Source organism: Urtica dioica, chromosome 10, assembly GCF_054948205.1.
Source record: "Urtica dioica subsp. dioica isolate 48M chromosome 10, U.dioica_male_clone48M_v1_H2, whole genome shotgun sequence".
Lineage (NCBI taxonomy): Eukaryota > Viridiplantae > Streptophyta > Magnoliopsida > Rosales > Urticaceae > Urtica > Urtica dioica.
Window position 1 is genome coordinate 5,476,126 of NC_142765.1, and position 18,262 is coordinate 5,494,387.

The 18,262-nt window shown below is 38.0% G+C and overlaps 2 protein-coding genes and 1 pseudogene across 3 annotated transcripts; 1 reads left to right on the plus strand and 2 right to left on the minus strand.

Moving 5' to 3' along the window:
• The first annotated feature begins 318 nt into the window (after positions 1-318).
• On the plus strand, positions 319-3,082 carry LOC149383231 (F-box/LRR protein). Of its 2 annotated transcripts, none has more exons than XM_089627633.1 (10): positions 319-576; positions 733-840; positions 929-1,021; positions 1,123-1,269; positions 1,342-1,443; positions 1,529-1,577; positions 1,645-1,800; positions 1,894-2,075; positions 2,193-2,305; positions 2,458-3,082. In XM_089627633.1, the coding sequence occupies exons 1-10, from the start codon at positions 349-351 to the stop codon at positions 2,879-2,881; spliced, it is 1,602 nt and encodes a 533-aa protein (XP_089483759.1). In that variant the 5' UTR covers positions 319-348; the 3' UTR covers positions 2,882-3,082. The 2 variants fall into 2 exon arrangements, with proteins under 2 accessions (XP_089483759.1, XP_089483760.1); XM_089627634.1 differs by having other exon boundaries at positions 1,538-1,577.
• A 668-nt stretch (positions 3,083-3,750) lies between these two features.
• LOC149383232 (uncharacterized) lies at positions 3,751-4,152 on the minus strand. The gene has a single exon (XM_089627719.1). The coding sequence runs from the start codon at positions 4,150-4,152 to the stop codon at positions 3,751-3,753; it is 402 nt and encodes a 133-aa protein (XP_089483845.1).
• A 7,780-nt stretch (positions 4,153-11,932) lies between these two features.
• LOC149383233 (transcription termination factor MTEF18, mitochondrial pseudogene) lies at positions 11,933-17,923 on the minus strand (annotated as a pseudogene).
• Positions 17,924-18,262: the final 339 nt, after the last annotated feature.

Consider the following 18,262-nt stretch of genomic DNA (forward strand, 5'->3'; position numbering starts at 1 on the left):
GTAGGAGTTATCAAATTATGTATGTAATTATTGAAATAAATGTTGGAGACTCAAATAGTGTGTTCTTGATTCGATTCTATTTTACAAGAGAGAAAAGAGACATCCATTTTTTTTTTTTCTCAATTTTTGCAATTGAAAATTCGAAGAGTAGACCTTGTTTTATTTTAAGTATTTTTTTTATTTATTGTTTTTATTTTATTTGTTTATATTGTAGTAATGATTAATTAATTAATAATATATTTTTATTCGACTAATGATTTAGAGTTTTCTCATTATATTATGTCAATATTTCTCCTTTGAAATACTCTCTCTATAGCAAAGGCGTAAACCATTTCCTGTTTCTGACCAATGGACGGCGCTTCATCGTCGTCTTCCTCGAGAAACGACAGTAAACATGCAAAAACGACAGGAATCTCTCTTCTCACTGACGACCTCCTCCACAACATCTTTTCCCGGCTCCCGGCTACGGCGTTCGCCGCGGCGGCGTGCGTGAGCTGGCCTTGGAACCGACTCTGCAACCACGTCCTTTCTCGTCCCAAGCTGGCCTCTGCTCTCTCTCTCGATCCTTCTCCACAGGTATATATATATATATATATATATATATATATATATATATATATATATATATATATATATATGCGCGTTAGCTGTTCTGTGTTTGTTTCCACTTTCCAGAGGAAATGAGAACTTCGTTTGGGGATATGATATGAGTGATTGGGAAATTCGAATTAGGTCGCAGTGAGAGAGGTCGTTGAGAAGGTTCTTTCGGAGCCGATTCGTCCTGATTTCGCTATCGTCAGCGTCGGAAGTGGATTTCGATCGAACGCCGTTCTGACGCTTGTATGTGATTGTAAAGCATTGATTTTTAATTTAGGTTTTGATTAATTGGAACTCTGAATGAGTTTTTGAGTGTTGAAAAAAATTGCAGTTGTTAAGGAAATTAGGGACGAAGACTCCGATAATTGTTTCGACTTCGAAAGGAATTATTGGATTAGACGCTCTTACTGATGAACGTGTTGAGGTTATTTTTTTTATAAATTTTTTAATTATTTAAATGAGTTGATGAATTAAGCTAAAAAAGAACACTACTTATTTTTATTGCTTTTATTTTCAAAATAAAAGGTCATGTGGAATAATCTCTGGGGAGATTTGAGCGACGACAATGGATCGATGAATGCCGAGGAAGAAGAAGAGCATGGCATTGCTTTGACTGTTGGGTTTGTTCCTGGGCTCAAAGTCGATGTTATACCGCTTCTACGTTCCACAAAGGTTAGTGACTTCGAAAAAAAAAATGATCTTTTGAGGAGTTTCTGATTCATGAAAGTTCTTCGATGCCATTAGAAACCCGGAGATCCGTTGCTCGATAAGTTTGTGACGGACATAAGGGATTACACGATGTCTGTTTCAGGCGGTAAATCCCCTGTCGGGATTGTGCTCTTTGGGGTAAGATTTCGTTTGGTTGCTCGGTACTATGTTCTTCCACAAACGAATATTTTCTGGTTTGTGTTTCTAAGCTCTGACATCGTAGATGGGACAGGAAGGACTTGTTGATATGAAGCCGGTTATGAACGCTTTGGGTTAGTCTTGTGTACCAAAATTATCGTTTTGTTTCTTGTTTTTGTTGATTGCTCTGCTTTATTTCAGATTTTGCTATGCCGAAGGAGACTGTAATCGTTGGTGACGAAAAAGCTCGTTTTTTGTATAAAAGCAGAAATGAGTCGAGAAATTTCTGTAGTAGCGCAAAATACTTTACTGATGCAGTTGCGCTTACTTTTGCCAAGGATAGAAACAATGGCCATGGTATTATTTATTTATTTATTTATTTTTTGCCATAAGTTCTCAGTTGTATGTTCTGAGTTATTATTTTTTTTTTAACCTTTTGCAATGATACAGGATTTGGGGATATTCGATTTCATGCCGCGCTGTCAAATGGACTGTCATCGGTTGGTCCCATATACAAGGCGGCTTCTGTTAAAACAATTTGTTCCGATCATTCTACATGGCTCACCGCTAGAACCGAAGGACAAAGAGCCGTTCTCGATGGTCAAGAAATCATGAATCATATTACTGACTTGGTATGCAATTGTAATAAAAGTGTCGACTGTCAACATTAATTGTCCTTTTTTCTTTTACTGATTTGTATAAAACACATAGGACATGCATATTTTTAACACCTATTTTGTTTGTTACAGTTAGATGACGCAGATTGTGATATTTACATTGGGGTTACCAAAAGAAGAAATTTCTCAATCGCTTCGGAGAAGCCAAGATCAGTAACATCCATGTCTTTCCATGGAGTTTTGGGGTAATGAAGCTGAAAATTTCACGGTTGTGCATGTAAAACATGCACAATTTCTTCTCATCGTATTTGTATTGGCAGTATTCTCATCCTTGAAAATCCATGTGGGATTCGCACAATTTTCCTAGTTATTAAATGGTATATACTTTGTGGTGCAGAGGCGATGAAGAGTATTTATATGTAAGTGGAGTCGGTATCAGAACCGGCGATTACTTCCAATTCTACTGCTCCGATCCCGAGGCCGTATCAAGCTCCATCGGCCGTGTTTCTCTGCACCTCAAAAACTTGAAGTTGGATGAACAACGCAAGAACAGCTCGTTTGATGTTTTCGGAGGTTTGGTGTTCTCGTGTTGTGGCCGCGGAAACCCGTTCTTCGCGAGTGAGAACGCCGATTGCTTGCCGTTCACCGAGAACTTCTACGGGTTGCCGTTTTCGGGATTCTTCTGCGGAGGCGAAATCGGGCGTTTCCCTCAGAGCCCGAATGTCGAAGAAGGTGAAACCGATGATATTGCCCCTAGCTCTCTTCATGTCTACAGCACCGTGTACCTTGCCATGTCATACACTCCGCCACGGCTTCGGTAATTGATTTCTCATTTTCCGTTGAGGAGTGATTTCCGATTTAGTTTTGAAGAAGAACATAGAAAATAGATTTCAAGCAATATATAGTTTATACGTGGATCTTTTAGTTCTCTGTTTCCCAATCATGACTATTGTCTGTAAAAGAACATCCATTGCTAATGTCATGCTTTCAGGATTTAATGCAAGATATAAATATATTAATTACAGTCTGTTTTTCGAATACCAGAGATGACATAGGAAGAAAGAAAAGAAACCAAATGGAAACGAAAGAAAATGAAAAAGGTTAGGAAAGATTTTCCAAACTCATGCAATCATACAACTTGATAATGTATGGTCAACGGGTATGCTTCTGAATGGCCTTTTTAGCCTTGGTAGTCAGCATTTTCTCTTTCTCTGACCTCTTCAGCTTCTTCATTGAGTTATATTTCACGAAATCATACTTGATTGTTCCTCGTACCTCCTCTGGCTTTTGAACAACCTCGATCTTTTTCCTTTTCCGCTGCTCGGCCCCTCCATGATTGCTCGAGCTGGCACCATCCTCACCAGAATGATGAACGCTCGGCCCAACCCGGTCAACCACCGGACCGACCGGGGGAGAACTATTCGACGAGTCAACGTCGGAAGGAATCTCAACCCGTCCGAGTCCCAAAGTGGGCCCACCTTGTCCAAGCCCTAAAGCAAGCTCGGGAGGGACACGAAAAGAGGAGGCTCCTCTGACGAAAGTGGATTGAAGATCCATCTCAACGGCGACAAAGGGTTTGTGGCAATTGGGACACGCGAGGGTCTTGTTTGCGAAGTTCCTCGAATACTCGAATCGTGTCTTGCAGTTAGGGCAAGCCGTCCAAAACGTGACTCGGGCGGGGAAATCGGAGTTAGCGGGTTTCTTCTGACTTGTCGTAAAGAGCTCTTGCGTTGTCGCTCTTCAACACACCCCATGCCTCTGTGAGTATCTTGAAAGCCCCGTCCGCAGCCACACACTTGTTCCTATCGGGATGGACCGTGATTGATAGTTTCTTGAACTGTCTCCCGATTGTTGCCACATCAGCCCGAGGACTCACACGAAGAGCTCCATAGCGGTCCACGCTTCCATTTTTCTTCTTGGCCGAGATAAAAATGTCAAGGACTTGGATCATCTCAGACACCTCGGCGAGCTTGGGGTCTAGAGCATGAGCTTCCAAGGCATATGTCTTCGCCAACTCATAATCTCTCATTAACAAGCATGTCTCTGCTATGCCTTTATGCATTATAGCATTTACTCCCTTCTTGTTCGCCATCTTTTCTCTGCATGTAGTACCCAAAATTTTCGTTGTATGATTCCGGAAAATATGGATGCATGAATAATAACTTGAATAGTGGAAGATCGAACAAATACCTTTTGAACGTAAGGAACTATTGAAATGATTCACGGGAAGTTTGCTTCGAGAGTTCTTTCAACTGAAAACAATGTGATTAGCCAGTATAGAAGTGAGTTATAGACAAGGGATCAATGATATTGTATAATAACTATAAAAATAAAGAGATGGAACATGAATTTAAATTTAATCTCGAAATTCTATATGTTTGATTGGGCTGAACTTTTGAAAAATCGAGGGAATATATTGTGTTTAGTTTTATTAAGAACATGGGATTTTGTAGGACGAAAAATGAGGTACATTCGAATTCCTTAGTAAACAAAGTCTCGAACGGATAAGAAAATGGTCAATTATGTTAAGAGTTTAAGATATGAGATAGATGTTCAAATACCAAATTTTAAAAATAAGCGCGGGAGATCTAGTTATACTAATTCGACAAATAACATTGTGACTCATGGTAGTCACTTGAAAATTTTGACAACCTAACAATTCAATCAACTAATAAAACATATGCACAAAAATAAATATAAAGTCTTTTGAAAAAATGCGGTAACTCGCTAATACAATTATTTGGAAAAGAAAAGAAAAAAAAAAGAAAATTACTAGAGGAGATTATTTGATAATGTTATAAACTTAAGTACCAAGAGTATTTAAATTGATTATTGCGATTAATACGATCGAAACGATTATAGTTTAATAAGTTTCACGTACTAAACTTTTAAAAGGCGCAAAAAACAGAAGAAGCAAATCTAGTTTTCAAAAGATATAAAAAAATGAATATTTGGATATGATCGAATACCGAATTTTCAATATATGCGCGTGAAATCCAAGTTTACTCTCCAAACACTACCGAATTTTGAAAAAAAGCGCGAATAAAGAAAAAACTTAGAGATTTAATAGGTAAAATAAAATAAATACTTAAATAAGATCAAATACCGAATTTAAAAAAAATGAGACAAAGATACACCCAAAAAAGCCTTATCACAATTCTGGTTACCGAACTTTTGAAAAAAAAAATGGTAAGTCACTAATGCACTTATTTGGCGAAGAAAAAAAGGAAAATAATCAAAGGAAATTATTCGATACTCTTATAAACTTGAATATCAAGAATAATTAAATTGATTAATGATTCCCGTTATTGATAATTGCAAAATATGTATGGATCGATAAGTTAAAAAAAAGTTGTATTTCAATAAGTTTTTAATATCAAACTTTAAAAAAACACGAAAAATAGAAAAAGCAAATCTAAATTTTAAAAGATATAGCAAATGAATATTTGATATGATCAAATACCAAATTTTCAATATATGCGAGCGACATCCAAATTTACTCTTCAACCATTACCGAACTTTTGAAAAAGGCGCGAAAACGAAGAAGATAATTAAGATCTAATACCGAACTTAAAAAAAAAAAGAACGTGGCAAAGATTGCGTAAAATATAATTCAGAACAAAATGATTTCTCCAAACACTATATTATCACAAGATATTAAAAAATTCATGGGAAAAACAAGATGGTTGTACATTTACGAGAAATCAGAACAAAACCCATTTATATGAAGGGAAAAAAGCGAGTCGCTCATAACACTTTCATGAATGAAAAAAAATCCAAGGACAGATTTGAAACAAGAACAAAGATTCTCAACTTTGACGAGTTTGCTTCTCATATCAAAGCGATGAATTAAGTTAAAAGGTTTTAACAATAACCATAGGATAATGATTGTCAAAAAATGAAATGAAGAAGAAAAAACAACAAAAAAGGTAATATTGTGCATGTGACGGACAATAGACAAATGTCTCAAATACATATAATGCATACATGAAATGAAATAAAGAAAGCAAGAAAACTTACCAATTTCCAGGTATTGAATCGAATGACCTCTTTCTTGAATAAATTGTTCTTTCCTTAATTCTAATTAAAACGAGAAAAGAAGAATGAAAAGGGACTAGAAACATAGAATTGAGGTATTTGTTTTTGTGTGTGTTCGATCTTCATACAAAGTGGTGTATTTATAGTGCAAAGGAGTGAGTAGTTATATAATTAAAAAATATTAGTATTTAAAAATGGAAAATAATTAACAGTAATTATACTTATGTTGGCCCGGTTTAGTGAATTAATCACGATAATTAATTTTTTAAGAAAAAATTAGATCAGTAGTTTAATAGTCCACCATTTTTTTAAAAAAATAGTAAAAATTTCATTTTATTAGAAAAATAGCCCATTAAGTTAAGTTGAAGTAAATTCAATTAATTATTTTAATTAATGTAATTTACTTTTATTTGGTGCATTATTTTTTTAATAAAATGAAACTTTAACTATAATTTTAAAAACAATCTAAGAGATTTGACTAGTTGAAATAAAGTATTCATATCTTAAGCTCTTTTGTCAATACAATATATACTATGCGAATTTTCTGAAGAGTGAATCATTATTGATTAGAGTGGGGATTCTAGAGGTGACCAATCGATGTCTTGGCTTTACAAAAGTCTACTTATATTTACTCTTCTTTTGTGTTATTTTTACTATCGGACAAAGAAAATTTAGTATTTGTGAGTTGTGACGTGTTAATTTTTTTTTTTTTTTTTACAACAAATTTTAGCTCATGCAAGTCGTCAACTTAGACTTAATTCTAAAACATTGGGTAATTATTAATCTTTTTTCTCTTTCTTCATATCATGTTAAATCCTAGTGGATATTAGGAAAATCCTTTTCGATTCTTATCATATTTATTTTTCCTATTTTGTTTATTTGACCAGATTCCTTATGCAATATTATTTAAATTTACTTTTTTTTATGCATTATTACTTTAGTAAAAAAAAAAAAGATAGCGAGTGATAAGGTTTATTAGAATATAGTGTTGTAATAGTGAAGTCAGAGTTTACTCAACTGTAATTAGGATTGCCAGCTCATTATCTATACACCGTTAGATCAGAGGTTGTTAAAGTTGTTAGAAGATCAACGGTGAATAGGCATGAGCACAATTGTATTTATTCTGAGCAGTTGACTGCGTATTAATCAGTTGAGAAATCATTCACCCAAATCTTCTTCTTCTTCTCTGTTCAATCTCTCTATTCTCCATTTCTTCATGGTATCAGAGCTCTGTCTCTAAACCCTAGTTTTCTTTTCTCAACTCAACAATGGTGATCTTAGGCAATGCTTCTCCGATCTCTTCCGATCCAAACACTCAGTACCATACCACGCAATCACAGCTATACCAGAATTTTTCTCCGCATCTCAATCCTCTGAGCTTACGCCTAGATCGCAACAACTTCATTTTTTGGAGTTCTCAAGTTCTTGCAACTGCTCGAGCTCACAGTCTTGAAGGCTTCTTACTCGGATCGGTTCCCTCTCCTCCACAGTTCATTGAATCGACCAGTATTGAAGGCTCAGTCATGAAGATTTCGAATCCAGAGTATGTCTTGTGGATTCGTCATGATCAGTTCTTACTCAGCTGGCTCTTTTCTTCGATTTCCGATTCGATGCTTGGTCATGTGAATCGATGTGCGAGCTCCGCCGAGGTCTGGACCACGCTAGGTCAAATCTTCACCACCACCTCAAAAGCGAGAGTGTTGCAACTCCGTCTAGCACTACAGACGATGAAGAAAGGAAGCCTGAATGTAGATGAGTACATCTTGAAGATGAAAGGCATCGCCGAGAATCTCAGCTTTGCAGGATTGCAGATCTCAGATGACGATCTAATCCTGTATATTCTTGGTGGACTTGGATCTGAGTTTGAGTCGGTCGTAGTCAATCTTACAAGTCGATCTGAGCCAATGTCTCTTCAAGAAGTTCAATTCGCTCTTCAATCGCAAGAAATGCGTATTGAATCACAAAACTCAAACTCTACTACTCAAACAGCTCCGATGGCGCATATGGCTGTTCGCGGTGGTCGCTCAAACACCGGTGGACGAGGAAACTTCAGAGGACGTGGTCGTGGACGTTCTGGAGGTCGAAGTGGAGGAAATCGCCCTGTTTGCCAACTATGTGGCCGCCCTGGTCATGTAGCCATGAAGTGTTTTCATCGCTTTGATGTTACATGGAATGGTGCAAATCAGGATCAAGCGCAATCCAACCAGAGCTCTCCACAGAATCAACATCGCAACAACAGTTCACCTCAAGCCTATGTGACCAACAATGAGGAGCATCAAGAGAGTCAAGAGTGGTACCTTGACAGTGGAGCAACGAACCACGTCACTGCCGACCTGCAAAACCTCCAACTCCAGGTGGACTACAAAGGCAAAGACAAATTGACAGTCGGTAATGGTTCCTCACTACCTATTTTACATATTGGTAATTCATCGTTGAACTGTAACCATGGTAGTCTTTTGTTGAAAAATATCCTACATGTTCCATCTATAACCAAGAATCTTGTCAGTATCTCACAATTCACTAAAGATAACAATGTCCTAATCGAGTTTTATCATGATCAATGTCTGATAAAGGACAAGGCTACACGGAGGGTCCTGCTGGCTGCAGCTCTTAAAGGAGGCTTGTACCAACTGGATCTCTCCAAATTAGCTACTCATTTCAAGCCAAAATTTCAAGCTCTAGTGTCATCTCTAAATGGTTCTCTGTTTTCTGTGTGTAATAGTGTGTCAGATGTGTCATGTAATGTTTTTTCTTGTCTTGAAAATTGTCAAAGTCTTGTATGTAACACCAATGCAAACAATTCCACCACTGATGATGTAAATGTTTGGCATGCTAGACTTGGACATCCCTCAAAGGATATTCTTGACAATGTTCTAAAGTCAATAAAAGTGTCTCTTTCTGTCAAACATCTCAATTTTTGTTCTGCATGTGCCCAAGGAAAACTGCAAAATTTTCACTTTAACAAAACTGTTACACACACAACTCAACCTTTTCAAGTTGTTCACACTGATATTTGGGGTCCAGCTCCTGACATTTCTCTTGATGGCTACAGATTTTACATCCATTTTATTGATGATTTTACACGTTTTACCTGGCTGTTTCCCTTAAGGTCAAAATCTGAAACCAAAACTGTTTTTCTAAAATTCAATACTTATGTGGAAAGGCAATTCAACAGCAAAATAAAGTGTATTCAATCTGACTGGGGTGGTGAATATAGACCTTTAGAGCCAATCTTGAGTGACTTAGGAATCCTGTTTAGACATTCTTGTCCACATACCCACCAACAAAATGGTAGAGCTGAAAGAAAGCATAAACACATTTCTGAACTTGGTCTTACTTTCCTATCTCAGTCCAAACTACCTTTCAAATTTTGGTGGGATGCTTTTGTCTCTGCAATCTTTACCATAAACAGGCTTCCCTCAAACACCTTAGGTCTCAAGTCACCATATCAACTTTTGTTTCAAAGAGTACCAGATTACAAGTTCTTTAAAGTCTTCGGTTGTTCCTGCTTTCCAAATCTCAAGCCTTACAATACCCACAAATTTAGGTTTAAATCTGAACAATGTGTTTTCTTGGGGTACAGTTTGTCTCACAAAGGGTATAGGTGCCTAGCCGGTTCAGGTAGAATCTTTATTTCCAGAGCTGTTATTTTTGATGAAAAATCCTTTCCATACACTGCCATGTTTTGCACACCTGACAAACCTCTACCTCAAAAACAAGTTTCTTTTCCCTTTGTGTTACAGACTCTTAACAAGGAAGTACAGCCAGGTACTACATCGAATTCTCATCAATCTCAAATAAATGGTCATGTTTTACCCAACAGCCAAAATCAGTCTCTCTCTCCTGAACATGTTTTGTCTAATAGTCAAAGTCAATCTCTGTCTCCTGTTCAAACCACTGGTCAAATGTCTCAAGCTACATCATCACAGTCTCAAAACAATGTTGTGTCTCCTCCTATTCTGTCACCAATCACTGATATTGTTCCTTACATTCCACGTCAACTCTTGCCTACAAATTCTCATACCATGGTTACTAGGGCTAAAGCTGGGATTTTTAAGCCTAAAATGTTCAATGTTGAATCAATACCTATATGTTTGGAGGAACCATTGACTGTTAGTGCAGCTCTTGCTAGACCGGAATGGAAGAAAGCCATGAACACAGAGATTGATGCACTCATACAAAATGGCACCTGGTCCTTGGTACCTTATGAAGATCACATGCCCATTGTGAATAACAAATGGGTGTTTCGTACGAAGCTCAATGCAGATGGCTCCTTAGACAAATTCAAAGCACGGCTGGTTGCTAAAGGTTTTCAACAAACAGCTGGTATTGACTATTTTGAAACCTTTAGCCCAGTGGTCAAGGCTTCTACACTCAAGGTTGTGTTCACACTGGCAGTTACATATGACTGGGACATTCAGCAAATCGACATCAACAATGCCTTCTTAAATGGCACGCTGAATGAACTGGTATACATGGCACAGCCAGAAGGGTATGAAGATGAGTCAAAATCAACACATGTTTGCAGGCTCCACAAGGCCATCTATGGTCTCAAACAGGCTCCGAGGGCTTGGTATGAGGAGCTGAGCAAAGCTCTCCTCGCCTGGGGTTTTGTAAACTGTGTATCAGACACGTCTCTATTCATCTACAACAAGAATGGAAAGTGTTTGCTCCTACTAGTCTATGTTGACGACATACTAGTTACTGGCAATGACAACTCCCTGATTAGGAAGGCCATCTCTGATCTCAACAATACCTTCAAGCTCAAAAGTCTTGGCTCTATAGGGTATTTCCTTGGTTTTGAAACTGTCAGAGACTCACAAGGCCTGAAGCTCACTCAGCAAAAGTACCTTCGTGAACTGCTGCACAAGACCAACATGAGCTCCTCAAAGTCTGCTCCAACACCCATGTGTCCAAGTACAAAGCTGCAAAAGGGGGATAGTGAGCTCTTTGACAATCCCACACTCTACAGAAGCACTGTGGGCTCCCTGCAATACTTAACCATGTCAAGGCCAGACATAGCCTTTTCTGTGAACAGGCTAAGTCAATTCCTGCAAGAACCTACAGTCAAACAGTGGGCAGCTTGTAAGAGAATACTCCGCTACCTATCAGGTTCTATGAATCAAGGCCTCATCTTCACTGCAGCAAGGTCAATGACTCTTACAGCCTACTCTGATGCTGATTGGGGAGGCAACATAGACGACAGAAGATCAACAACAGGCTTTTGTGTTTTTCTCGGCAGCAGTCTAATTGCATGGTCCTCTAAGAAGCAGGGTGTTGTATCACGTAGCTCTGCTGAATCTGAGTACAGAGCGCTCACTTTGGCTGCTTCAGAAATCCTGTGGCTCAAGTCTCTGTGTTCAGAAATTGGAGTTGAACTTGACTCCAAACCATCAGTCATTTGGTGTGATAGTCAGGGAGCCACTGCCTTGGCATACAATCCAGTTTATCATGCAAGGACCAAGCATATAGAGATTGATGCTCACTTCATTCGAGAGAAAGTTGCTGCGAAGGTGGTTGAAGTTCGACATATTCCTAGTGAAGATCAAGTTGCAGACTTGTTTACAAAAGCTCTCAATATTCCACAATTCTGTTACTTGTGTACCAAGTTAAACCTTTTAGCCCCGGTTTAGCTTGAGAGGGTGTATTAGAATATAGTGTTGTAATAGTGAAGTGAGAGTTTACTCAACTGTAATTAGGATTGCCAGCTCATTATCTATACACCGTTAGATCAGAGGTTGTTAAAGTTGTTAGAAGATCAACGGTGAATAGGCATGAGCACAATTGTATTTATTCTGAGCAGTTGACTGCGTATTAATCAGTTGAGAAATCATTCACCCAAATCTTCTTCTTCTTCTCTGTTCAATCTCTCTATTCTCCATTTCTTCAAGGTTCACTGTAACCAATATTAAGAAAAGCAATATAAAGATAGTTTTAAACCATTGCTTTACAATTTTAATTTTGTAGATATGCATGTACTATCCCTTGCTACATTAAGAATTAGGATTCTGTTTTAGCGACTTTAAGATAGGATTCTTAATTAATGAAGTACAATTTTAGATTCACATCCGCACTCCCTTATTTATTTTACCGTTCGCTAAAAGAACTTAATTGACGGTCAAATTCCTCAAAGACTGATATTTTTCCCATTTTATAGTGTTAATACAACTGTTTGATTAATAGGTCAATAATCTTTCTACTTATGCTTCGTCTTTATTTACCTTCTAGAAACCTGCCATTAGTTGCGTCATTTTTTATTTGGTTAGGCTTTTTTTAACGGAAAATAGTTCTTAAATTATTACACCGAGTGGTATTTTGGTCCGTGAAATAAACTTTCTGAGTGAATAACTATGAACCATTGGTTTTATAACTCTTTAGTTATTTCATTAAGATAGTAAACATTTAAAGAAAAATCAATTCATAAACAACTTGAAACATATTTACCAAATTAAGTAATTATAATATCCTTTTTTTTCGGCTCTGAAATGATATTTTATATCTAGTTATTGAAACTTTTACTAGCTTGCTAAAGACATTAGTTTACAATGACTAATTAGCTAGACGACCAAAGTTACATGGAAATTGACAGCAATAATAACATCAATTTGTCACTTATCAAAAATCACCTAAAATCTAAATATTGATACATCTGGTATTAAAAGTTGGTGAGAGAAATAAATAATTCCTTAACTACCCTTAACCAATTTTTTTTTCCTTTTTTTTTCTTTTCTCCTTTTTCCCTTTCTCCTTCACGATCGCTTCTTCTTCTTTTTTTTTTTTTTTTTTTTCTATTTCACTTTCACGTTTTCACACACTCAGCTCGCCGGATTCTTTCTCCACCGGACCTGTCGGAATTCACTTACTCAGCTGGCCAGAATATTGCAAAGGAGCTCATCGTCTTTCCCCGTGAATAAGAGCTTTGGGTCACGACTTTCAGGTTTGAATGCTAAACCTAATTAAAAGTCCAAACTTTAGATAAATTTGCTCATCTTCATCGTTGGTTATAGTCCCAACATGGATTGGGCACGGGTCGTCTTCTTCCTTGCTCAGGAGCTTTAGGTCGTTTGCTTCCTTGCTCGGGAGGTTTGGGTCGAGATCCAAAAAATTTTCAATCAGATTTTGGTTAGTTAATCGTCCTTTTAACAAATAAGAACTAGTTTCAGTGATTTTGTTCAATTTGAACGTGGTTCTAATGCGTTTCTGAGTTATTAATTCGCTAAAAATGAGGTTGCAATTTATACTAGTTTAAGTGTTACACAGTACATCTATTTCGTGACACATGTATCAAAAGTAGATGCAAAGTACCCCTATTTCGTTACACATGTGTCACGAAGTAGATGCGTTTCATTACACATGTGTCACAAAATGAGTTCATTTCGTGACACACAAATCACAAAATGTATGTATTTTGATGTTAACATCCGGTTTTAAGACTTATATCTAATGTCACCAATCGTATGCATGGATGGCGAAAATATGTATGTATGCTAAACATAGTGATAAGTGGGTACAACCAGGTGTATGACGAGTTCGACGAAAGTACCACATAGTATTCGATTAGCATGAAGAAGATGGCATCACCTCGGTGCACGATTCTACACGCTCTCAACGAACAAGTCTACGAAGCCCGAGGAGGTCTGACTAAGGAATGTTTCGAGGGTCTCGGAGAATAAGTTCAATGATTACAAGAGAAAGAAAATAAGGCTTTGTATTGAGTTCAGTTCAAATGAAGATTCATTGCGATTTTACTAGTCATAAGAGGTTAGTTTAAGGTTTATGAAATTTGTATTAATTGTGTTTGAGTCTTCATAAAAAGAAGAAAAGAAGAAGAAGAAGAAAAAAAATGTTGTGTTGTGTGAATGTTCTCTTCATGTGCTTGTTGTTTTATGTTATCGTGAGAGTCGGGACCAATCCGTAACGAAAATTTTAATTCGTGATCAATCTGTCATAAAATTGAAGAATGACGTGACATATCTATCACGAAATTGGAGAATGGCCTGATAGATATATCACGAAATCTTGAATTTTGTGACCGAACGGTCACGAAGTTCTCCAATTCTCGTGATCGATTGATAACGAAATCTTGAAAAAGAAAAAAAAAAAACAAAAATAAAATCCTAAACAAGGGAATCGAATCCAATGGCGAGGCAAAAAAAAATCGAAACGAACCCATTTCATTACACATGTGTAACGAAACGCATCTACTTTATAACACATGTGTCACGAAGTACACCCAATTTGTGACAGATTTGTCACGAATTTTAAATTTTTCTTACCATTATATTTTCATATACCATATCTTAATCCACTTCAACTCAAAATCACGCTCTTATCTCTCCAAGAAGTTCCACTTTCAAACAAAAGCAATCAATTCAAAGTACCAGAATATGTGCTCAGACCTAGGAAACAACATATCAACACCCATCTAAGAAAACTGAATACACACCATAAACTAATTGATTACATACTGTCCAAACATATCCATCACTCACCCCAAAAGAAAAAGAAAACACAGTATAATTCTCTCATCCCATATTCCATAAATACCAACACAATATACCATTTTTTATATAAAAAGGAAAAAAAAAGTGGGGCTCTATAGATACTCCGACTACTTTATATCCTCCGTTGCCCACTAAAAATTGGGGCTCGCCGCGGCATTGCCGCCGTAACCATTATTGGCGGCATTTCCGCTGCTCCCGTTGCTCATCACCTCTCAACTCTGTTTGATGACTATTCGTTGTGGCCGCTTCGGCGGTGGAGTCGGATGGGAGGCTCAATGACGCCTTACCCGCGGCAGTGGAGACTTTGCTTCAATTTTCGACGTCGACTTAGGGTTTCAACGAACTTCTTTCGGCACCGATTGTTCAACCTTGCTCGAATCCCTTTTGTTTCCTCATCATTGGATTCGATTCCCCTTTTTAGGATTTTTTTTCTTCCTTTTTGTGTAATGGAGAAGAAGAAAGAAAATAAGAGAAGTTGAGAGAGAGAGTTAGAAATGAGGGACGTCAATTAAGCTAAATCTTTTTTCTTTTTAAATTTGTTTAAATGATATCTGAAGCTATATTTGAGTTTTAGGTGATTTTTGGTCCATCACTCGTCCTCGACCTGGCTAGGTTTAGTCCCGCCTTGTTCGGAAGAGGCCATTCGGGTCGATGATCGCGAGTTGAGGTCCCGCACGGCCTCCTAGGGCCCTGTTTGTTCGAGTTTATTTTGTTTCTTTACCGTTGGTTTCTGTTTCATTCTTATCCTTGTAACCACGGTTTTCCTCCGCCATACGTGAGGGCTTTTATGATATTTCGTGGCACCGACCACGTTTCCTAAAAAAAAAAAAAAATTAACAAATTTTAACTACAAAATGAGAGAGAGAGAGAGACAGAGAGAGAGAGAGAGCACGAGAGAGAGAGAGAGAGAAAAAGAGAGAGAATCCTTTGCATTCAGAGAAACAGTAAAAATTACAATTTCCATACAGGTTTCTGTCTTTCTCTGTCGGAAAATAAAGAAACCACCGGATTTATGTGATGAAAAAAAAATTACAAAAACTGATCATCGTTCTTTGTCTCTCTCGGAGCTCCTTATTTCCTTGCAAAAATAACGTCTCCTAACAAAAGATGCAAAACAAACCCAAAAAAAGAAAAAATAAAACATAATCATCATATTGTGATGCCCATAGACTTCTTAAGCTTCTCAAGTCTCAACCTCCAAATAGGCCGTGGAATTTCCAACATAGAGAAGAAAAAAAAAACGACATTCTTGAGAATATTCGAGTACTTTATAAAACTTATTGATGGAATAATCAACAAAACCGCTCTGCTCAAGAACTTGATAGAAAATGTTTCTGAGATCTTCTAAGTTACAAAAATCTCACACTAAAGTCCGGGAAACCGATGAATATCAAGGCTATAGCCAAATTACCTCCTCTGGTTGACCAAGCTTACATAACGAGTCCAAGAACCCTCAATCATGCATATCGATGAACGGCGTTCAACTAATTTATTTAAACAGATCCAACAAATTACTACAAGCAATATACTTTCGCACAGCTTAGCTGGCAAATAGTAAACAGGGTGATGATAACAAAAAAAAAAAAAAAAATGCACCCTAATGAGAAAAACTAAATAAAATTGCCAAAGGTGCTACTCTTGTATGAATTAGCTCTTGCGTAAAAAACATTCAAGATATAACTTTGGAGCGACTCGATGAATGCTTAAAATGAGTGCTATAAACCTTTTTTCACTTAGATCAATTATGCTTTTAATTGAATAGCTCTCGGTACACAAACCATTCTGCGTGAGCCACACAAAAATTCGGTGTCTGGGTTTAATACGATTCTCCAAGTCGTGTACCAAAACCCTCGGATCCAAGCCTTTTATGGAAGACCCCATTTCATTGCACAAGTAGTTGACTTTCTTCTTCACGAGCTCCGGAGTTAAACATAGGATTCTCGGCGCCGTTTTCATCATCACACAGACCTCTGAGTATTTGATACCGAGGCTGAGAAGGTGGTCAAACCGTTCTTGTAACTCACCACTAGCTGCTTGCATTCCCCGCAATACATTTACAGTCAATTCATTCTCTCCAAATCCGAGCCCCGTCAAGAAATCCAATTTCGTCATTATTTTAGTGCGACATCTTTTGGACTTGAGCTTCGTAAAGGCGTCTTGGAACTTTTGATCAACTTCTCTATCACAGTGGTCGATGGCGTAGGTTTCGAATCTTTGGGAACCCAAACTCTCAATCTTGTCGAAGAACCATTCGTGCAAATCCAAAGCCCGCGTTGTACCGGGTAAATTAGCCATTCTATTTCTTCCGAATACATGTGGGTATTTCAAGCTCAAGTACAACACTTCTTTCGCATCCAATCCAAAGTGTTCTAACAAACCAGAAACCGATATCACGGGCGTTTGAAGGTCGAGGCCTAATAGTTCTTGATTCCGGAGGAGCAAATATCCCACCTTATCTTTCCCGACACAAAAACTGGAAAAGTAATGTGCTTTATCCTCTAAAACCTGCTTTGGGCAATCAAGAAGAATTCGTTTCTCGCTACACATTAATTCCCAGACCCTTCCTCTCTTGCAGCCCAACTCGTAGAGAAACCGTAGTTTACAACAAACCTCGTACCAACCATCCAAATCCCCTTCGGCGAAACCTCCGTTATCGAATTTCTCAAAAACCATCTTCACATCCGAAAACAAGGCCTCGAAATCGCCGCCTTCGCCGGCCAACAGTTCAGGGAAAGCTAAGCACACACCAACAAGAGGCAAATTTCGGAAGCCACTGTAGTCTCTAATCACGTCAAGCCTCGCCGACAATTCTCCGCCGGGTCTGTTAAAGATCGAAACTTCCTTCGAGTACAGTCTCCCGAGAGTGTTCCAAGGAAACCCGAATTGGAAAAGCGCCATGGAAGATTCAAGCACCGCCTCGCCATCGGCGGACAAGAAGAATCGGTCCCGGGGCAAGTACCGGGGAATGTCACGGTGATCTATGCCTATGCTTTCGAAGAAAAACTCAAACTCGTTGATGGCTTGGTACCTGAGGTATTTCCGTATGGTGGTCGGAAAATCCGGGGCTGAGAATCGAATGTTGCGGAGGAGGTCGGATAGCGAGAAGAGAGAGTTGTTGGCGATTTGGTCGGCGAAGAAGAAAGGAAGGCCTTGCGTGGCGTGGAGGTACTCCGTGAGAGCTTTCTGAGACTCTTGGAGGACAAACAGCTTGTACCGCCGATGGATTTTGCTGGAGCAGCGAAGAGTTGGGGCTGAAACTGCGGCGGCGGTGGAAATACTCCGGCGGAAGAGAGCGATGAGGTGTTTCGTGGGTAAGGGCATTTCTGGGGAGTTCAGAGAGTTTGGTAGATATTATCGTTTGATGATATCATCGAGCGGGAATCTAACATCGTTTGATGCCTTAAAAAAAAAAAAAAAAATCGCACCAGAGGAGGTTATAGCGGAGAAGAATACTAGGTCATATTTTATTGGGCTTATTTGTAATATATGGAAACTTTCAAAAACATAAAGGTCTATAGTTATAGTCCACTACAACTATGCATTGTGGCGGTAGATGATTTTTTTTAAAATAAAAAATATATTGCAATTCAAAGAAAATACTTTTTTTTTATTTAACTCATTAAATTATATTACTTTAAATAAATATTTTATTGAATTATA

What these genes read in the sequence shown, in the direction of transcription:
- LOC149383232 (XM_089627719.1), bottom strand. Translation starts at nt 4,152, where the DNA reads ATGGCGAACAAGAAGGGAGTAAATGCTATAATGCATAAAGGCATAGCA.
- LOC149383231 (XM_089627633.1), top strand. Translation starts at nt 349, where the DNA reads ATGGACGGCGCTTCATCGTCGTCTTCCTCGAGAAACGACAGTAAACAT. An exon ending in CGAACGCCGTTCTGACGCTT is followed by an intron (nt 841 to 928) that starts GTATGTGATTGT and finishes AAAAAATTGCAG; the next exon opens with TTGTTAAGGAAATTAGGGAC. An exon ending in TTACTGATGAACGTGTTGAG is followed by an intron (nt 1,022 to 1,122) that starts GTTATTTTTTTT and finishes TCAAAATAAAAG; the next exon opens with GTCATGTGGAATAATCTCTG.